Raw genomic sequence first — 20,085 nt, forward strand, 5'->3', positions numbered from 1 at the left:
TTTCTTGTTCAGGTCATTATCAAATGAAAAATGTGTTAATTAAACTTCAGAATCATCTAAATTTATTTGAAATAATAAACATAAGTACTATGATTTTAAATAGCATAATAAATAAGTTTTAAGATTTTATTCACACTTTAATTGCTGGTATAGTGAATGCAATATAGAATATGTTTCTTATATAAAATGCGATAATTTTTGCCAGAACCTTTTGAAGATAAGGGCTTGCCTCGTTAATTTGTCACAGTTGTGTAGATGTAATTAATCTGAAAGCCTATTTAGCAATGAGACTTTATGTATACGAAAGAAATACCTTGGGAGGAAAAAGAGTTTCCCGTATAGTCTTTAATTATTACGTATTCCTATACAAAATTGAGATGTAATTCAGTATTTTGTATTAATTATTCCTTAGATCAAAAGGAAATGAAAAGTTTATTATGAATTCAGTGTGTGGTAGATAACAGGTTAGTCTGGAAGAAATGTAGTCACTCTCTGAATTCCTTTTACTGTTAGCAATACCTAAATTATGATAAAATAATGTGAATGAATTATTCACTTGACACCCCCTAGAAATTTGCCCATTTAGAACAATTTAATAACAGTAAATCGACTTAATTTCACTTTTTTCTTTTTTAATATCCTTTGGAGATCACTTGTCCATACTACACAGCCATAATTTTCAAGTAACTCAGAACAAGGAGAGAGCATTAACAGCTCAAAATAAAAAGAAATTGAGTTGAGAATTGTAAATGATTACTGCCATCTAGTGTTAGAGCAGTCACTTAATTATTGTATGATCCCTGAAGTTCGTGAAAGGGTGATTGTTACTTTCTGCCATCTGTTAAACAGTGCCATTTTTTTAGGTATAAAATACTGGAACGCTAATTTGGAATAAGTTCCTTTACTTAGACCTTTGCAGATGATCACGCAACATTCACATAAGGATCATCACTGAAAGATAGAGGAAAGAGCACACTCCAAAAGTAATGTGGAATAATATTTCTGATTTACAATAAGTTTGCTCACTCCTCTTGTAGCTTTATTAGTTATTTCGGATGCATTCTATGATCCCAGAAACTTTTCTTGAGTCACATGAAGTAATTTTATAAACTTGGTTGTGTATGCTTCATAAAATAATATTTATTGTAAGCTAGGAGTGTACAGGGACATAATTTTATTTTTACTTCAATTTTTATTGTACCTGAGTTTTTTAATGTACTTCACTCACACCCCTTCTACTAATGAAGTTCAACCGTCCTCCACACAGATCCAAGACCGCATATACAGTCATAGTAGCCTTACGGCCATAGTAAACGGTATGTTCCAAAAATATGTTCGCGTTTTCCAGTGACGAAAGAGCTTTCAATATTGCATCATTTTTCATTTGCCTACATCGTATTCCGGTTTCCCCCACCTGCTTCTATTCGCCTCTCTGTAAATGCTAGTGGCTGGGCTGTCTTAGCTCTTTTCTGAGAACATTAATTTCTGTTAGGAATTGGACGTCTACGTAATATTATACCCATACAAATGTTTAAAATAACTTAAATAAAAGGGCCTCGTTAAGTAATTAACTGGCACGTGATTTCCCCCCTGTCTACAACTCTGCGACGCAACCACTTGGACGGACAGTAGATAGCATGTCTGAGTAATTTTATCTTTTCGGATCGGGCAGAAGTGAAGATTGAATTTACAATACATAAGGTCTCTTTTATAGAGTAGGTACAGAATTATTTCAACATGAGTTACTAGTACGAAGGACGAACCTGGTAATTAGAATTACGTTCAGTAGTCTATAGTGCGATAATATGCACATTAGAACTGAAGCCTGTATCGAAATGAATGGCCACCATTTTCAAAAATGTGTTTAAATATCCATATTATGATTATTTCTCATTTTAACTTCATTCTCTATATTGTACGCTAATGTGCTGTAGACAGTATAATATACACTGCATAATGAATACGTTCATATGGACAGCTTAGTTCGTGAGTAAAAACACTCATTGTTAATACTGTGCTGTATTTTGATTTAAACAAAAGCCTAATGAAAATTATCAAACTCAAAATCGCGATATTTTCTAGTTTATGTAAATGGATGAACTACTTTTCTTCCCTCCTATACCTAGTAAAGTGATTTGTTTGTATCTTACACCAGTATCATCGAACTCCAGTCGTGGAAGGGGGTAGCAAATGGTGTTTCCGGATCTCTACGGTTAATCCAAAGGTATAGCCAGGTTAATATTAGAAATGTTAGTAAAAATAAAATGATGTCCCTGTACATTTAACTGTGACTATAGAATTTTTAACAGCACTGCAACATTTGAACTCTTACAAATATTTAATGTTTTTTTTTTTTTTTTTTTTTAAGGGGTGAGTGTATGTAGGCGATAAGTTACAAAAACGTAATCTTGAGAAAAATGCTCTCAAAGTTTTTTGAGTAAAAGTTTCTTCTGAAATTATTTTGTTTATTTTTATAACCACGTTTATTTACTTCAAAGAAGAAAAATGGTATATAGGGACATATATTATGATGTGAAACATATCACCTTTATGCACTAATCCCTTCAATTGTGTGTACGTTCATGTTGATTTATATACATACATGACCTAATATAGAACTTTGTAAGAAATTCAATTTTAAGTTATTTAAAAAGAGGTAAGATCAGTAACTAGATTCTTCATTGTTTCTGTCACGTAGGTAAATGTTGACATACTTCAGTCAACTGTTACATACAGTAATAAATTATTTAATTTTACTCATAAAAATTACTTACACTTGAAATCCTTTGGCAGAAATTTGACAAAATTATTATTTTTTCGATCTCGGAAGTATTTTACGAGATTTTGAAAAAAGAAATAGCCCTGAATAATGTAGTTTATGCCCTACATTTCAAGAGTTTCTAGTTGTCATTCTTTTTTAAATATAAAGTGTGCTTTTATCAATGGTGATATTTGGCTGGTTCGCACCAGTTCAGATGAACCAGTTGTTAAATTATTTCTAGGTGATATTTACAATCACCATGGACATATACCATATATGTTTAACATTTAGGTACACATGAGAGAACTGATTGTTAAACTTTTTGAATATCACCACTGGCTTCTATAGAAGAATCGTTTAGTCCATTGAATCTGTTTAGAATTGGACAGGAATTGTTAAAGGTGAAAAAAAAAAAGTTCATACTAAGTAAAGTTTATACTAATTTCCAAAGAAAAATTATAACTCATTAAAATGGTAAAGGTTAATGTGAATCTTTATTTCATAGTTACTAACTCAACAAGTGTGGTTTGCAAGCCAGGAATCATTTGACAGAAGTAAAAAATAGTCAAAGAAAGTAAGATATAACGAAATCTTCACTTCTAGAAGAAGAAAACGACTATGATCGTACCCCTCTATTTGATACAGGAACAGCTTTTTACCTGTAACAAGAGAAGGTGGCACAGTACAAGACTGAAAAAGTTGGCTATCCATGTAAAAATGTGTCGACCTGGTTGGCGAGTTTGTATAGCGCTGGCCTTCTATGCCCAAGGTTGCGGGTTCGATCCCGGGCCAGGTCGATGGCATTTAAGTGTGCTTAAATGCGACAGGTTCATGTCAGTAGATTTACTGGCATGTAAAAGAACTCCTGCGGGACAAAATTCCGGCACACCGGCGACACTGATATAACCTCTGCAGTTGCGAGCGTCTTTAAATAAAACATAGCATTTTTTAACATGTAAAAGTGTCTTCAATTTTGTAATACAGAACTGAATATTGATCGTATCCTTCCCACTAACATGGTTACTCAAGTACAAACCCAGTATCTCCTGTAAACATGTTGCCTCTTAAGTTACGAACGTGTAAAACTGACTTCTTAAATCTAATAATGATGTATTTACTTATTTTACAAAATCTGTCTGTGCATTGCTGTAAATGATACCTTAAATATGGCTCTTCCTCATTCATGCTTTCCACTGATTTAAAAAATATACCAGTCAGTATTAAAAGTTGGCGACTTAGTGACTTTTGCTCATCTCTGCATGAAGTTCATATTTTCATATTGTGTACAGTAGTGGCAAAAAAACCCGGACCCAACGGAATAATCGAAGTCCCCGAAATGAGCCACTGCTCATGCCACGCCAGCATTCACAAGATAGCGAGTAATCTATTGAAATTGTTGTAGTTTCGACTGCTGACGTAGCCCATTTCGAAAGCCATTAGAAAATAAGCTGGTAAAATTCATGTTTTGGGAATAATAAGTTAATTAAGTAGTAAAATATCGCTGCAATCGAAAAGTATTGGGAATAAATTTGAATAAAGAACAAAAAAGAGTTTGCAAATCTAGTCTTTCAGGTACAGCTCCCTGTAAAGCAGATTTGAATAATTTCAAGGGAAAAATTGTTCCGGGGCTGGGTATCGATCCCGGGACCTCTGGTTGAACGTACCAGCGCTCTACCAACTGAGTTACCTGGGAACCATTGAGACAGTGTCAGGTGGAGTTCCCGGGTAGCTCAGTTGGCAGAGTGCTGATACGTTCAACCAGAGGTCCCGGGATCGATACCCGGCCCTGGAACAATTTTTCCCTTGAAATTATTAAAAAAAAAAAAGTTTCCTTCCCAGGGAGGATTCGAACCACGAAAGTCTTAGTTACCAGTCTATCGTGCTGTCACTGTGAACACGGCTCTGAAATCAGCTACAAGGGTCAATCTGGTTTTTTTTTTTTTTTGCCAAAACTGTACGTATAATAGAACTGATGTATTTTAGTCCACTTTTCCAGCTATGTAAATGATAGATTGTGAATAATATACAGTACATCATTTCCTTATGCCATTAAGTCATTTTGATTGACTAGTGCCTCTTTCTTAACTCTTATCTCTTTTTATATAACAGACTATAAGCGTTTTGTATTGGACGAACTTGTGGTGCATGGAGTTTTATGTTTCACTGTCTTTTGCACATATTGTTATAATTTAATAAAATTGTTAAAAAATATTTTATGCTCGACCATGCCGAAATGTAGTAATTATACACCTGGTAGTAGCCCTTTAATGGACCTCATTAAAGTACACCTATTCATTATAGTTCAGTTGTTCAGCCAATGAGAAATCACCATTGTAGCATTATAAAAGCGCAAGTTTCGATTATTCTCGGATATGCAATCGAAAGACAACTAGCGAAACGTCACGGAGGCTGGAAATCCAATACTGTCGCAGAAGGTTATGTTCTGTTACTATAATAATTAGCGTTAATTGTAAATAATATTCAAATAAATTCAATTTGTCATCTCGTTTTTCAATTCTAAATCAATTTCCAGGTTATATCAAGATTAATCTTCATATTATTCTCTAGATTATATCAAGGTCAATGACATTCGTTCCTCGGAAAAAATCAATACTTTCGCGTCTGCGCACATCTCACAATTTATGAGGTAGGCTATTGCACTCACATAACAATAACATGAATACTTATGAATAATTTCAAGTTATGGTCGAGCATAAAAAGTCGTATGAAACTTGCCTATAATGGTAATTAAGACGCTCGTATTAAAATTATGAAACTCGCTTGCGCTCGTTTCATAAACAAACATACTCGCGTCTTAATTACTACCATTATAGACTCGTTGCATAATATACTATTCTGTGATCTGTGACTTTTATAACATGTATTTGTCTTGGTCAGCGCTAGTATTAAATAAAGGACTGAATTAATATTTAATGTTTTCGCGAAAATATTTGTTATATATAATACCATTCATATTTCCTTTATCATATGTGTTATAAATGCTACATGGTGTAGTGTGAATTTGAAAGATGTAGCCATGTCCAAAAATATATTTACTACAGTCGAACCCCCATACAACGAAAACTGATATAATGATAAACTCTGTCGCAACAATACATTTTTTATTGGTTCTGCCATATTTCCTATATTTTCTATATGTTGTTGTTTTCTAACGCCAGGCATTTGACAATAAAGTCATTTGATCTCTTGCACTCCAATATTTTTCAAAGATATTGTCACGGTTAGCCACTGACGCACAGATTTTGAGATGTTCTGAATCCATTTCTTGATTTGAGTTGCACAATGGACAGCTAGGAGACTGATATCATATTGGAGTGAAAATGGCAAGTTGTAGCCGATTTAAGTGAACACCATATTTTAACGTTTTGGTGGCTACTTCATTCACACACAACCCCCAGAATGTCTGGAGGATCACACCTGCTGTTGGTCGATGGGTCCATTGGACCTAGCTGGGAGATCTTGTTGATCACCAGCTTTCCCTCCTTAAGCCACTGGAGGACGATTTTAGTGCCATAGCAGGTCAGCACTAGCAACAGAAAAGTAGAAAGAGGAGGAAGGAAAGGGAAATGAACCCCTAGGCCTCGAATGCTCTAATGCCGTCGGGATCGAAGAAAGTAAGAGTTCAGTCAGAGGACTTGATAGGAAAGGGTAAAGAGGGAATTAGGTATTGGATAGAGAAAAATTATACCAAATTCAGTCATTAACTCATCAAGCTGACCAGTGCTAATTGATGAGTAGCCCCTCCCTTTAGTTCAGCTCGTAAAATTATGCTTACTAACAGCTGCACCACGGGAAGGTAGGGATGGGACATTGGGTATTTTCCAGGTTGGTTCCTTAAAGCCTTCAATGGGAAGGATTAATGGCTCTCCTCCCTGTAGTCGACAAATACCGTTTTGCAGCCATTTTCAATATGTTTTATCCACCATTAGAATGATGGTCAAATTTTAGAGAAACCCCGATGTAACAATAAAAACATTATACAGGGTTCACACAAACCTGAAAATCAGTTCCGGTTTGCGGAAGTCAGGGATTTTGACGTGTAGTGCTCTAAAAATTATGCAACTGTGAATATGATGGATAATGAAGATTCATAAAGAAAAGTCTCTGTTGTTTACTGGTGTCTGCTGGAATTGGCCAATCTTGGGTAGGTATACACTCCATTTATTTGCTGTTATATTTAATGTTTTACTAGTTGTCCAGAAATGTTAACGGATTGTATATTGTATTGTCTGTTATACTTTTAATACTGGTCGGAGATTTATTTCCATTTCATGGGCTGTGTATTTCTCTTTTGGTTTGTACTTTGTCACTGCGCTTCAAAAATACGTTATGTGTTTTAATAAGATTTTGCAGGAGAAAGAAAAAACCACTGTCACTTTTAATTCCCTTGATTTTCAAAGCAACTTTCAGTTTAATTTCATCATATTTATCTCATAATGATGACTTGTCCTCTGATGTCACTGTAGTAGTCGTACTCCTGCATTATGCTGACCTCAAGTCATGAAAGCTCACTATGTGAGAAAGTCTAGTGTTGGTTTTTTTTTTTAGTAGGTTATTTTACGACCCTTTATCAACATCTCAGGTTATTTAGCATCTGAATGAGATGAAGGTGATAATTAGGGAGCGGATTTTTATGTGCTAAAAAATTTAAATATATTTATTTTTTATGTGCTAAAAAGTACGAAAATATTTGCTAAAGATAAAAAATTATAAATTTTTTAATATGATAAAAATACCTTACTCAGCTTGAAAAAAAAAATGTTACTAGGGACTCACCAACCACACTTGAGTGCTAGTAGTTGGCCGAGAATTGCAGTGAACAACAAAGGTCATCTCCAAATTCTCCATCACAAATGCATGCCGATTATCTCTGAACGACGACTTATACTGTGAAAACGATCTTTCCACATCACAGGACGTCAGACGTGCATATTTAAAGAGAGGAATGTCACAAACACATACACCGTCAATTTCACCTACAGGCACACGCTCCAATACTTGAGTAACTTTACACATTTTTTATATCCACTGTTTTTTCCAAACACATTCTGGAATTTGTCCCTTAGTACTTGCACTTCTGAACCTGGTAGCAAGTCTAGTTTAATTTTCACGGCATGCACCTCCCTGTTTCAGACAACAGGTTTTTGGATGTTTCGAGTTTTTTTATGGAATCACAAAAAGCTTAGATTTGCTAATAGGAAAGCCAAATCGTTTTTTAAACCATCTTTCAGTATATTTTGAAGGATATCGATTGACGAAGCCCGATAACAGGGAATCACAACAAGATGTATTGCCTTACTTGATAGACATGAGCGAGAGGCAAGAGATTTGTTTAAATTAAATAATGTTCATACCCGAGCTCTTATCTGTTCTGTTTCACAAACAAAGCGTGAATGAAATCATCTTCAGCAACAATAAACATTCTTAATTATGTGTTGCAAGATCTCTTCTTCTTGTCCACGTTAATTTATTCTGTAATAATAACACTGATATGCTGCCTAGCAGTTCTCAGAACTTGAGGCGAAACTATTACAAAAATGGATCACGGATACACCACACAGCGCATAGAAACTCGAAGCAACAAGAATTCTTAAAAAGATAACATACTTCTGAATGACATAATTGATTTAGTTTTAAAATGTTTAAAAGTTCTTGTAAAAAAATTATTTAAGTAAAAAAACTCCAAGATTTATGTGTTTATAATAGATTTACTGAAAATATGTATTTACATAATTTTTTTTGTGAAAATATGTGTTTTTATGTGAAATAAAATTCGGGTTTTAAACTTGAAACTTCATGTTCGGAATTTTTAACTTTGTTAATTGTGTTTTATCACGCGCAAAAATAATATTTAATTACATAGAAATCCGCTCCTTAGTTATAATGCCGGTGAAATGAGTCCAGGGTCCTGCACCAAAGTTACCCACATTTGCTCGTACTGGGTTGAGGCAAAACCCCGGAAAAAATCTCAACCATGTAACTTGCCCCAACCGGGAATCGAACCCGGGCCACTTGGTTTCGCAGCCAGATGCGTTAGCTGTTACTCCACAGATGTGGACTAGTGTTGGTACAAGCACAGTCTAGTATACACAGTCACGAAGCTCAGTACGTAGTAAATATGCATCCATAGATAGTTGCTAACCACTAGGATCACTAATATTGCCTATTACAGACAATGCGAAATAGTACCGGCACAGTCTATTGTTCCTAGCACCCTCACAACTCAAGCTTCGTTATTGTATATACTAGGGTAGACTGTGGTACAAGGAAAAGGCCAAGACATCTAAAAGAGATGTTGTAACGCCTGAAGAAAAAGAAGAAGAGGAAGGAGAAGTAAGAGAGAATTTGTGACTATAAAAATTAACTATTAACTAGAAATTCACTTAAATACATTTTATTGTAAATATAAACCTTACAATGTAAATACATTAATAAATATTGTGGTGATGTGATGATGAAAATGGTCACCAACTTTCAGTTTTCACTTGTCATATAGACTATAAATAAGGAATTTAATATTACTATTGTCAATGATTGTACAGATCGCAACTCTTTTTAGTACCGGTACGATATTTGTTCTGTTTGTAAAAATATAGTTCAAACAGATTTCGTCTCAATTTTCTGAATGGGTATTGTTTTTGTTATGGTAAAACCAAAACTGGAACAAACGTGTTCTCCATTCATATTCGTCAATGTACAAAACAGTTGAATGATGTCATGGTGCTTATTTTACATGCGTAATTTGTATTATGAAATGAAAATTGCGAACGATTGTGATGAAATAAATTATTTTCTCACAATGCATTGTTGCAAGTCCATATGACAACTTACAACCCTGTTTGAAAAAAAATAGTAAAAAGTATAAATAATCCTTTTTCCAATAACAAAAATGAGCTTATTTATTGAGTAGATGTTTATTTAGTATAATCATATATGGTACAAAACACCTAAAGTTGGGACTTTCTCACGAAAATGAGGAAGGCTGCCATTCTACTAATGTAACCTTAACTGTCATAAAATTAAACTTCCTTCAGTGTTGCTCTGACTAAAAACTTCTTGAGAGTATGTTACAGAAGAATATATTTATATATTTGTTACATATAGGAAAACCCTGTGTTGTCATAATCGATTAATATACATACAGCATGATTTCTTGACAAGTTTCATATGAAAGTGATATTGATACAGGTCCATTTTGATTTTAAGTTATAAATAAACAATGGAATGATTCTAGAATACAGGTGAATACATGCTAAAAACTGTTCTGTAAAAGTGTACAAAATCATGGCCAACTGTAAAGAGAAGTTCGTGAAGTAAATATATCAGAGTCATCTACATAACTGAAGATGGTTCTGAAACATAACGTAGTGGAAACTGATGAATCGAAGTTTGGGAAAAGGAAGTACCATACAGAGAAACGTGTGTCAAAGGCCAATCAGTGGATGTTTGATGGATTCAACCATAGGTCTACTACCAAATAACACTTTTTTTTGTCGGGGAAAATACCATATTTTCCTTTCATTCGTTTTTATTTTTTTGCTGGGGAAAGTATAATTTTTGGCCCTTGGAAAATACTCGCTTTTCATTCACTGATTATTTTTGGTGCAAGAGAAAGTACCAAATTTTTCGGTCTAGGGAAAATACTCGTCTTTATTTATTTCTGATTTCGATTTGATATTTTGCAATCTCTACTAAGGTAGACATCATTAAACTATCTTCTTGTTACTATAAAACAAATTAACAATCAAATTACTCGCTACTCCTTTTTTTGCTCTACTGATCAGCACTTGTTTTTCCTCCAACTCGACAAGGATTGGTCACTGATGCCAAAACAGTTGGTTGCCTGTATTCTAGAGTCTAGTGTGAAAAATAATTATTTTTACCAAATTTACTATAGTAGACGAGATTTTTGCTAAACTTTAAAGTTGAAATATTTGTAGTTCTGACAAGTGTAGTATGATTGGCAACCCCTCAAATGATGATTAATGAACAGCGTTGCCAACCTTAAGGCGAATTATTGCATGTTGGCTCTGAAATTATATATATTTGAATTAAAATTAACGTATGCAACAAAAATTCAACAAAACACACACACAGACATGTTCAAAGAACTTCCAAGCAATCATTCTTTCAAAGAGTTCCTGTATCATGCTTTCTGTACTGCATGTGGAAGTGGCTGAACATTGACAATAATTGTAAACAATCTTCATAAATTATTAAAGCATATGGATGTAATAATAATATCTTTCAAACATACCATAAAAACAATTTATAAAATGAGCAAAAAGAAAATCAGTTATGTTGAAATCAGATATAAATAAAAATCTCATTCATTGGGGGAAAACAGAGTCTGAATTAGTGAAAGTCCGAATTATAGACTTTACTGGAACAAGATTATTTAGACAATTGAAAAAGTGATGATATTGTATAGTTGTTTATTGTTTAATCATTCTGTTTTCAGAAACATATAGAACACAAAACATTCATTAAAAAAATAACGAGTTTGAAATGTTTTTGCCCAAGTCAATTACAGCACAGGAAGTAGCCTACTAACTTTGGAATTTTCAGACTAATTTAAAGAAAGAGGTAAATGTTATCTGCGTCTGTTTGCGCTACTGTTCTTTATACATCACATTCATGGCGATTTCTTTTAGGGTAAGATAACATTTCTGATATGAAGTTCACATTACTTACTTACTTACTGGCTTTTAAGGAACCCGGAGGTTCATTGCCGGCCTCACATAAGCCTGCCATTGGTCCCTATCCTGAGCAAGATTCATCCATTCTCTATCATCATATCCCACCCCCCTCAAATCCATTTTAATATTATCTTCCCATCTACGTCTCGGCCTCCCAAAAGGTTTTTTTCCCTCCGGCCTCTCAACTAACACTCTATATGCATTTCTGGATTCGCCCATACGTGCTACATGCCCTGCCCATCTCAAACGTCTGGATTTAATGTTCCTAATTATGTCAGGTGAAGAATATAATGCGTGCAGTTCTGTGTTGTGTAACTTTCTCAATTCTCCTGTAACTTCATCCCTCTTAACCCCAAATATTTTTCTAAACCCCTTATTCTCAAACACCCTTAACCTATGTTCCTTTCTCAAAGTGAGAGTCCAAGTTTCACAACCATAAAGAACAACCGGTAATATAACTGTTTTATAAATTCTAACTTTCAGATTTTTTGACAGCAGACTGGATGATAAAAGCTTCTCAACCGAATAATAACAGGCATTTCCCCCATATTTATTCTGTGTTTAATTTCCTCCCGAGTATCATTTATATTTGTTACTGTTGCTCCAAGATATTTGAACTTCTCCATCTCTTCAAAATTTAAATTTCCAATTTTTATATTACCATTTCGTACAATATTCTGGTCACGAGACATAATCATATACTTTATCTTTTCGGGATTTACTTTCAAATCTATCTCTTTACTTGCTTCCAGTAAAATTCCCGTGTTTTCCCTAATCGTTTGTGGATTTTCTCCTAACATATTCACGTCATCCGCATAGACAAGCAGCTGATGTAACCCGTTCAATTCCAAATCCTCTCTGTTATCCTGGACTTTCCTAATGGCATATTCTAGAGCAAAGTTAAAAAGTAAAGGTGATAGTGCATCTCCTTGCTTTAGCCCACAGTGAATTGGAAACGCATCTGACAGCAAACTGACCTACACAGACTCTGCTGTATGTAGTTCATATTACGTCCACAAATTCAAATCATGTATCCAAGTGAATCTTATGTTGGATAATGGAATTTATCACAAAATTTTTCATTCTTTACATTCACTTCTACCTTCAATGTGTGGAATATTAATCTCCATGTGTCTTAAGAAGAAAGAAAAAAAAAAGTTGTCTCAATTAGTGAAGTCGAATTGTCTGGGTTTCGTTGTATTTTGAACCGCTACAAAATAATACAGAATTGGGGGAAAACTACCAGTCTGTCCAATAAATAATCAATTTAAAATTGTCACTGTCAATTTCTATTCAATTCTGTCTCAGTCTATAAACTTTTCAAAGCAACATGAGATCTCAGAATCTTTAAAATGTTACTCTTTTCATTTAAATTAAGAATGGTGTTGCTATTGATTGCTATGAAGCATTTTTACAAGTGACAAATTTTAGTCTGACAATGTGACATGATGATTGTTATTTAGGGGAGAGTCATTTTCAGTGATTTAAGAGTTACAATGCTTGTCTGTGCTTGAAAGAAAGTTGTTGTTGTTTTCTAATGCCAGGCGTTTGACAATAAAGTCATTTGACCTCTTGCACTCCGATATTTTTCAAAGATAGCTTGAAAGAAAGTAAAACTAGAAACATTGCATCGTGGATATATGATACGTGAAAGAACCCAAGGTCAGTCAGAATTCCTGGCCAACTATTCCTTACCCCACAAAGTTCCCATGTTTTACAGACATGTCTAAGAGTCAACATTTCATGAGATTGTAGAAGTCTCTGTTGAACAAATTAGAAAAACCTGTAAACTCGAACTTTTAAGGAACCTTATAACTGTTTTACATTGAGATTTTAGACTGAGGGAATTGTTGCAAGTTCCAAGGGCTTCGAGGTTGCGGGTTCGATCCCGGACCAGGTCGATGGCATTTAAGTGTGCTTAAATGCGACAGGCTCATGGCGGTAGATTTACTGGCATGTAAAAGAACTCCTGTGGGACAAAATTCCGGCACACCGGCGACGCTGATATAACCTCAGCAGTTGAAGCGTCGTTAAATAAAACATAACATTTTATCCAAGGGCTTTCCTAGACTATACCGAGCTTTAAAATTAATCTCCCCTTCCCCCTCATTGAATATATCTGATTTCAACTAAGACCATAAACACTATACTGTTTTCGCTGTAAGAAAAATCCTAATGTAAACATAAGCACGTTGCTGTCTTACCCGTGATTGGCTCCCAGTCGAAGCACTCACATGACGCAGGAAAATATAGTTCGTATTTGGAAACCATAACCTTGTATTATTTGAAAATAAAAAATTGAATTCTAGTTGTTAAATACGATGAAACATTTCACTTCACTCATATGTAAAACGCTATGTAAAAGAAAAGCTACTTTTATATTTTGTTATGTACTATGAACGCGGATGAATACCAACAGTAATACCGAGGTAGTCTGTTCTTGTAACAAGCTGGCATCACTTGAGCTCGTAGTTGTTCACGTAAGCACGAGGTACTGAAGTATGGCTTCTGAATCCTCAACTGTCCTTTGTGAAGACATAAGATTTAAATAAATTTAATTACAGTAATTATAAAATTAATGTTTCCTAAGCAAACGAATGCATAGTAGTGAGGTTAGGCCTACTTGACGAGTAACGGGAAATGTTTAACATGAAACAGAATGTACAACAGTAGGCGGGAACACGTACTGAGAATCTATGGTGCCAAACAGCGGCCAATGAAGCCTCACTTCAGTCACGTGCTATTGTTTACATTAGGATTTTTCTTACAGCAAAAAGATTATATGTCATGCATGTAAGGTCTTTTTCGTATACAAAATTATGAATTAAACTCATTTTGTTTAAGTGATTATACAGGTTGGCAATGCTGTTGGTAAAATAATATTAACTATACTCTAGTACCAGCACGGTGCATGGTAAGGTCTAACGGTAAATCCTGAGTTTCGGAGTCTTCAGCAGGGATTTCCATTCGGCTGTATTTAGCCATGTCCGTCCCTAGCCCTGAGTTTGATATTGACGATCGGTTTATGATCCCAGTCAGATGCTGGCCACAGGAAGTTGGCTGTAACAGTGGATGATGCCAGAAAGATAACCCTGATGTCCATGGTAAAGACCGTGAAAAAGCTGCTAAGTCAGCATTGATCCAAGAATGGAACAAGCTGTAGTGGGATTCAGTTCCATTCCATAGAAGTTGCGACTCTGGAGGAAGAGTTACATGGCCGTCACTTCCAGCACAACACAGCTTGGGACACCTTTCACTCGGGAGTGGAGAACAGCACTGCTCCTTTGTTCTGTCTTCCCGCTCTTCACACTCCAGCTTGATGGCACCACTACTGTCCCTCTTCAGAATTTTCGGTGCTACTGCTAAGGTCGTACTTTGTGGGACTTCAGGTACTGCAGTCTTTTTGTCAGAAGCAAAAACATCTTCGTCATCGCATCCCAGTTTATTATGGCTGTTTGCAGACTTGTTGGTAAAGTCTTCGTTTTCGGAAGTTGCTCCTGGTGGAAAGTGACGATACGTCTTAACGTGCTTCCTTAGAGAACTTGGATCTGTGTAGCGTTTTGGACAGCCTGGCACCTTGCAGACGTAGGGCTTGTCAACTGAATGAGTTCGGGTGTGTTTGAAGCGATCACTTGAGTTGGAGTAGGCTTTTCCACAGCCAGGGACTGGACACACGTACGGTCTTTCCCCTGTAACATAAAAGTGTCAATCAATGATTTATTATTACGTGTAGCTACTGTCTTCCTCCGACGAGTTTAGTGCTGGGACCTGAGGTATTCTTGCCATCGGTGCGGGGGGTTGCAGGTAGATTCTTTTGTTGCTACAGCCAAGCCGAGCCGAGCGGAGTGGGAAGTATTAATCGTCCAAAAATATGCAGTCTTCAGTTTGTAGTAGTGTGTGAATATTTCATATACATATTGTTTACCTAGGCCTAATTGGTTTTGTTATTAATATATTAAATATATTGTTGCAATTTTTGCTCAAACATCTCCCTGATGTTAGCTATGTTAATATTATATGAATTACTCATGTTAAATATTTCACAGTTACAAGTCATTTTTAAGGAAACATGCTGTGAAAAAGTTTTTGGTTTTATTCTATTGGAATTTTAGAATATGTGTGATTGGTATCGTGAAAAACAGATTCATATAAAGGCATGCCAAATCATTTGTTGGTGATATCTTAAAATACAAATCAAGTAGTTTTACTTCTCAAGTGAGTTCAGCAGTACAGTATATTTAAATTGATTACTTTACAAATTTAATTCAATTCTACTAATCACTAAATTTTATAGTATGATTATTCTTTTCATTTATATTATTGTAGTTTTTTATGATTTTTCTTTTTATTTATTTTATTGTATTTGTATTTCTGGTGGTGTGATGGCCTTAACTTCACCAGAATAAATAAATAAATAAAATTGTCTACAATACTTTCCTTCTCCGAACGTGTAAGTACGAATGGTTATATCTCTATCTCGCCAAAAATACGTTAGAAAACTAATAGGCATACTGCTCTCGTAAATTGGGCGAATGTTTTCAGTATGATTGTACTTCCTTCTGCAAGTTGGTGTATGATATTGGACAAAGAGATAGAGAGGAAAATAACATATGACGAAAACGAAATTATAATCAGCTTTCATAGCAGTATGGCAGGCCGATTAAGAGAAGTACATTGGATCATAATAACCAAAATAGACACAGTGGTTCAAAATGTTTTTGCCGAAAAATGTTCACAGACAAAAAAAGTATCTCAACTCATCATCTCAAACATTATGAAAAAGATTAGTTTGCAGTTTGTTTTATTTTTATGAAATAAAATTATAACTGAAAATTACGAATTATAAATGAAAATATGAATTTAAATTCTTACCATTTTATATGCATATGCCAGTCCTTCTTTAAATAATTATAAAATATTTTGGATTTTTCATTTTTAGATATAGCAGCCCAAAGTTAGCAGTACCCCAGTCCTTATGTCTGTCTTAACTGGACCACATTCTGCAGAAAGGAACCAACCCACAAACAAATTTAATGTCTCAATAATTAAATAATTCCAAGGATCCATATTTTGAACAAAGTTACTGCGTATAATATGCTTTTAGTTAAAGCAATAAGCATGTAGTGAATTTATCATTCACGTTTAACTTTAAAGTGCATTTTTCTCGGTAGAATGTGAGTTGGTTCCTTTCTGCAAAATGTGGTCCAGTTGCAACATTACGTATCGTGCTGCATACCTGTGTGTGATCGTGCATGTATCTTGAGGTTCTCAGCTCGGCTGAAGCTTTTGTCGCACTTGAAGCAGTGGTGAGGTTTCTCGTTGGTGTGTGTACGGACATGGACCAACATTTTGTACCTAATGGACAGAAGCATAAATTTAAGAACAGAGCCATTATTTGAATTTTCAATCTATGAGTGATCTGAAAAACGTTAATCCAGTCAGATTTAAAATTTTTAGTGTTTGAATAGTACATTTTACTTTTTTTAGTTTCAAAAATAATTATTTCATCCAAAGAAAAACGTTTTGCAGTTTTGTTAGTCTTATTTTTCAGAATATACAGTAAAAACTTTGACTTCTCAGCATGAAATGATTGGCACCTATAATATTTGACTGTGAGTAAATGCAGTAAAATTAAAAGTGTGGAAAAATGACTTTAAAAAGGTAGATTTTCCGTCACAAGAACCTATTTTTAATTGTGAAATATAACTAAAACATGCATTTTGAGGACGATTATGTTCACTGATATACTTTTACTATGTCATACTACTTTTCATCACTATAACGGTACAGAACGACGTGTTTCAACCAATCATGGCTGCTTATCCTACAATTTTTATCACCTCCCTAGCATTTGTTTCTTTGTTTGCTAACATTGTTCTTTCAATAATTCGCAGGTGCTCGTGTAAAAGGGGTTAAGTCAAATTGTAAGGTATGTAAACTTCTTTCCTTTGGTACTGAACAAAACCCCTTTGTCACAAAATATGGAGCACTGTAACTGCATCGTAGGTGGAAAAATGACTTAACCCCTTTAACACAAGAGAAAAGTAATTGTGGAGAGTTGAAATCTGTACTTATCCCAGTTTAGCGAAATCATACTTAACCCCTTTTACACGAGCACCTGCGAATTGTACATTTTAAAATGATTCATGTTTATTTCATCGTCCTTAATTAAAACTTTTCTATCATTTATCTTGTTTATATTATTTAGGTTATGTTATAGCTTTTGCTGTATGAGATTATGAGTCACGTATCAGAGATTGTTTAATATATATTGATAACTGAAGTGGAATGCAACTGTTATATTGTAATGATGAGATGGTACAATAATAGGCTACATTTTCAAGACAGTTTAGTGTTTTAGTAAGTCAGTCAATATTTTATTGTATCAGAGTGCTTTATTTCTTCTAATCTTTATATACTTTCTTCTAATCGTGTAATAGTCAATTAAATCCCATTCGGCTTTTGATTTTTTCTAGATAAATCAAAACCTATAATGAGGTTATTATAAATAAAATTTGGCCAACATAATAAAAGGTCACGGATTATTGTTTATCAAAAAAAGGGGGGGGGTTTCCTCGAAAAATGGCCAAAATTTCACCTATCTTCTCCCTTAAAGCGACTGGAGATACTTTATTAATTAATATTGATAGATGTATTTGCATTTATTATTTTGCGTGTTTTGATGTCTGACCTGGCATTGAAACCCCTGTCTCCTCGGCTGCAGCCCTCCCAGCCGCAGTAAAAGAGACCTCCTTGACCTGAAGTGGCATGAACCCTCGTAACGTGCGATGCCAGTAGATCCAAATGACCGAACCAATGACCACATCCTGTCCACCTGAAAACAAGAAGTCACAAGTTTCAGCCTACCACACGATACCTCCATTCTGGTTAGATGATCGTTCACCTCTGCTTCGGCATGTGAACGTGAGGCCAGCAGCTGGCTGGTCGGTCTGGGCCCTTCAAGGGCTGTGGTGCCACGGATTATTATTATTATTATTATTATTATTATTATTATTATTATTATTATTATTATTATTATTAATCGAACAGATGCATTATAGGAGCCAATCTCCTTATTGGTTGAATGGTATGAATGTTACTATCGATATGTATTGTTGTTATAATCGACATAAAATGTGTTGCCAACTTCTAAAATAACAGTCAGTTTTATATTGTTGACTTGTAGCCTACTTCAAAATGGAAATAACGGCAGTAAGAGTAACATTTATTTTCCCTGGACCAAAAATATAATACAAACTGACTAAAATCACATCAGTAGTAACAAACTGTTTAAATTATTTTTATTTAATTTTTTAATTTGGTAGCATTTAATGCTTATCGAATACTAAAAACGCTAATCGGACCATTACTTCCGCTGACCTTTTTTGCGAATAATGTGTGATGAGTGGCACCTATAATGCATATGTTCCTTATTATTATTATTATTATTATTATTATTATTATTATTATTATTATTATTATTATTATATCAAAATATAAAATGCACTTGGAAAAGATTCAAGTGAAAGGTTTTTTGACGTGTAGAAGCTTACCGAAATATCCAACTTAATTTTAATTTAATAAAAAAATTATTATTCGTACACAAATGGGATGATTAATAAATTCGGGGTATACAACAGAGCAAAAGTTAGACCTAAAGTACTTAACTGTGGCATTAATTTCCAAATGAATCCAATTCTCTGTAATATTATTATTCATTACAATTTCAAGCAACTCATTGGCGTCATATTGATGTTTGAATCATTTCGATTATCAATTGCATTGTTGTCTCGAGACTTGGCTTCATGGAATGAAACGATTATGAAGTAATTAAGGAGGTTACGGATGAAATTTTGACATTTTTGTCAAAATTATCTATGTTTAAAATTACTCTAATGTTTTTCTCTTTCATAAAATATCAGTTTTGTTCTACGATCATTTTTGAAGTCCATGCAGTGTATCATGATTATAGTGCAGGACTATTCTAAGTTCCGTACATAATGTTAAGTTTACATGCTGTTTTCTCGCTTTCCTTTCTTATTTTTATTTTATAATATGTTTACGATTTCATATATATAAAATGCTTTTCGCGTCACAAATTTTGACATATCGTCTTGAAACTTTCAGGATATGCTCATAAATGTATAAGTAATTTAATTTGCTCTGAATTTAGTGTGAATTATATATTGGTGAACTTTTCATATGTTGCAATTACAAGACGAAACAAAAAGGTGAGTTAAAAAATTCGAAAGTTCAAAAAAAAATTTGCTATAAAAATATTATTACACAAAAAAAGTCAGAGAAATATTCTTAATTGTCTAAGTTTTTAGTAATTACTGATCAAAATTCAATTAAGAACTTCAAAATTGCAATACAAGAAGCATTACATAATGAAATTACACAAAAACAATAAAATAATAAATAAATGAAAACCTGTTTGACTTACGAAGTTCAAATTTAGTGTGATAGCACATGTTAACTGTGTGAGTATATGATACAAATTTGAAAAATATTGCTTAAAAATATAGAAGTTGAATATTACAGCCTTAAATCTTCTTTGAGAAGGCTCTGTCTTGTTAAATTTAAGTTCGGGGAATGTAAAAA

General features: G+C 34.2%; 1 protein-coding gene and 1 long non-coding RNA gene across 2 annotated transcripts in view; both read right to left on the bottom strand.

Annotated features, from left to right (window-relative positions):
- Nucleotides 1-9,160: 9,160 nt before the first annotated feature.
- LOC138713829 (uncharacterized) overlaps nucleotides 9,161-20,085 on the bottom strand; it is a 280,083-nt gene continuing 269,158 nt past the window's right edge. The window contains exon 2 of the long non-coding RNA XR_011335995.1: nucleotides 9,161-11,475. This is a non-coding gene — a long non-coding RNA (uncharacterized lncRNA). The remainder of the gene's footprint in view (nucleotides 11,476-20,085) is intronic.
- The window catches only part of LOC138713964 (zinc finger protein GLIS1-like), a 105,317-nt gene continuing 94,392 nt past the window's right edge, over nucleotides 9,161-20,085 (bottom strand). The window contains exons 5-7 of the mRNA XM_069846544.1: nucleotides 18,173-18,316; nucleotides 16,718-16,836; nucleotides 9,161-15,170 (exon numbers count right to left, since the gene is read on the bottom strand). Of these exons, the coding sequence (XP_069702645.1) occupies nucleotides 14,368-15,170; nucleotides 16,718-16,836; nucleotides 18,173-18,316 (1,066 nt within the window). The 3' untranslated portion in view covers nucleotides 9,161-14,367. The remainder of the gene's footprint in view (nucleotides 15,171-16,717; nucleotides 16,837-18,172; nucleotides 18,317-20,085) is intronic.

This window comes from Periplaneta americana, chromosome 14 (assembly GCF_040183065.1).
Source record: "Periplaneta americana isolate PAMFEO1 chromosome 14, P.americana_PAMFEO1_priV1, whole genome shotgun sequence".
Lineage (NCBI taxonomy): Eukaryota > Metazoa > Arthropoda > Insecta > Blattodea > Blattidae > Periplaneta > Periplaneta americana.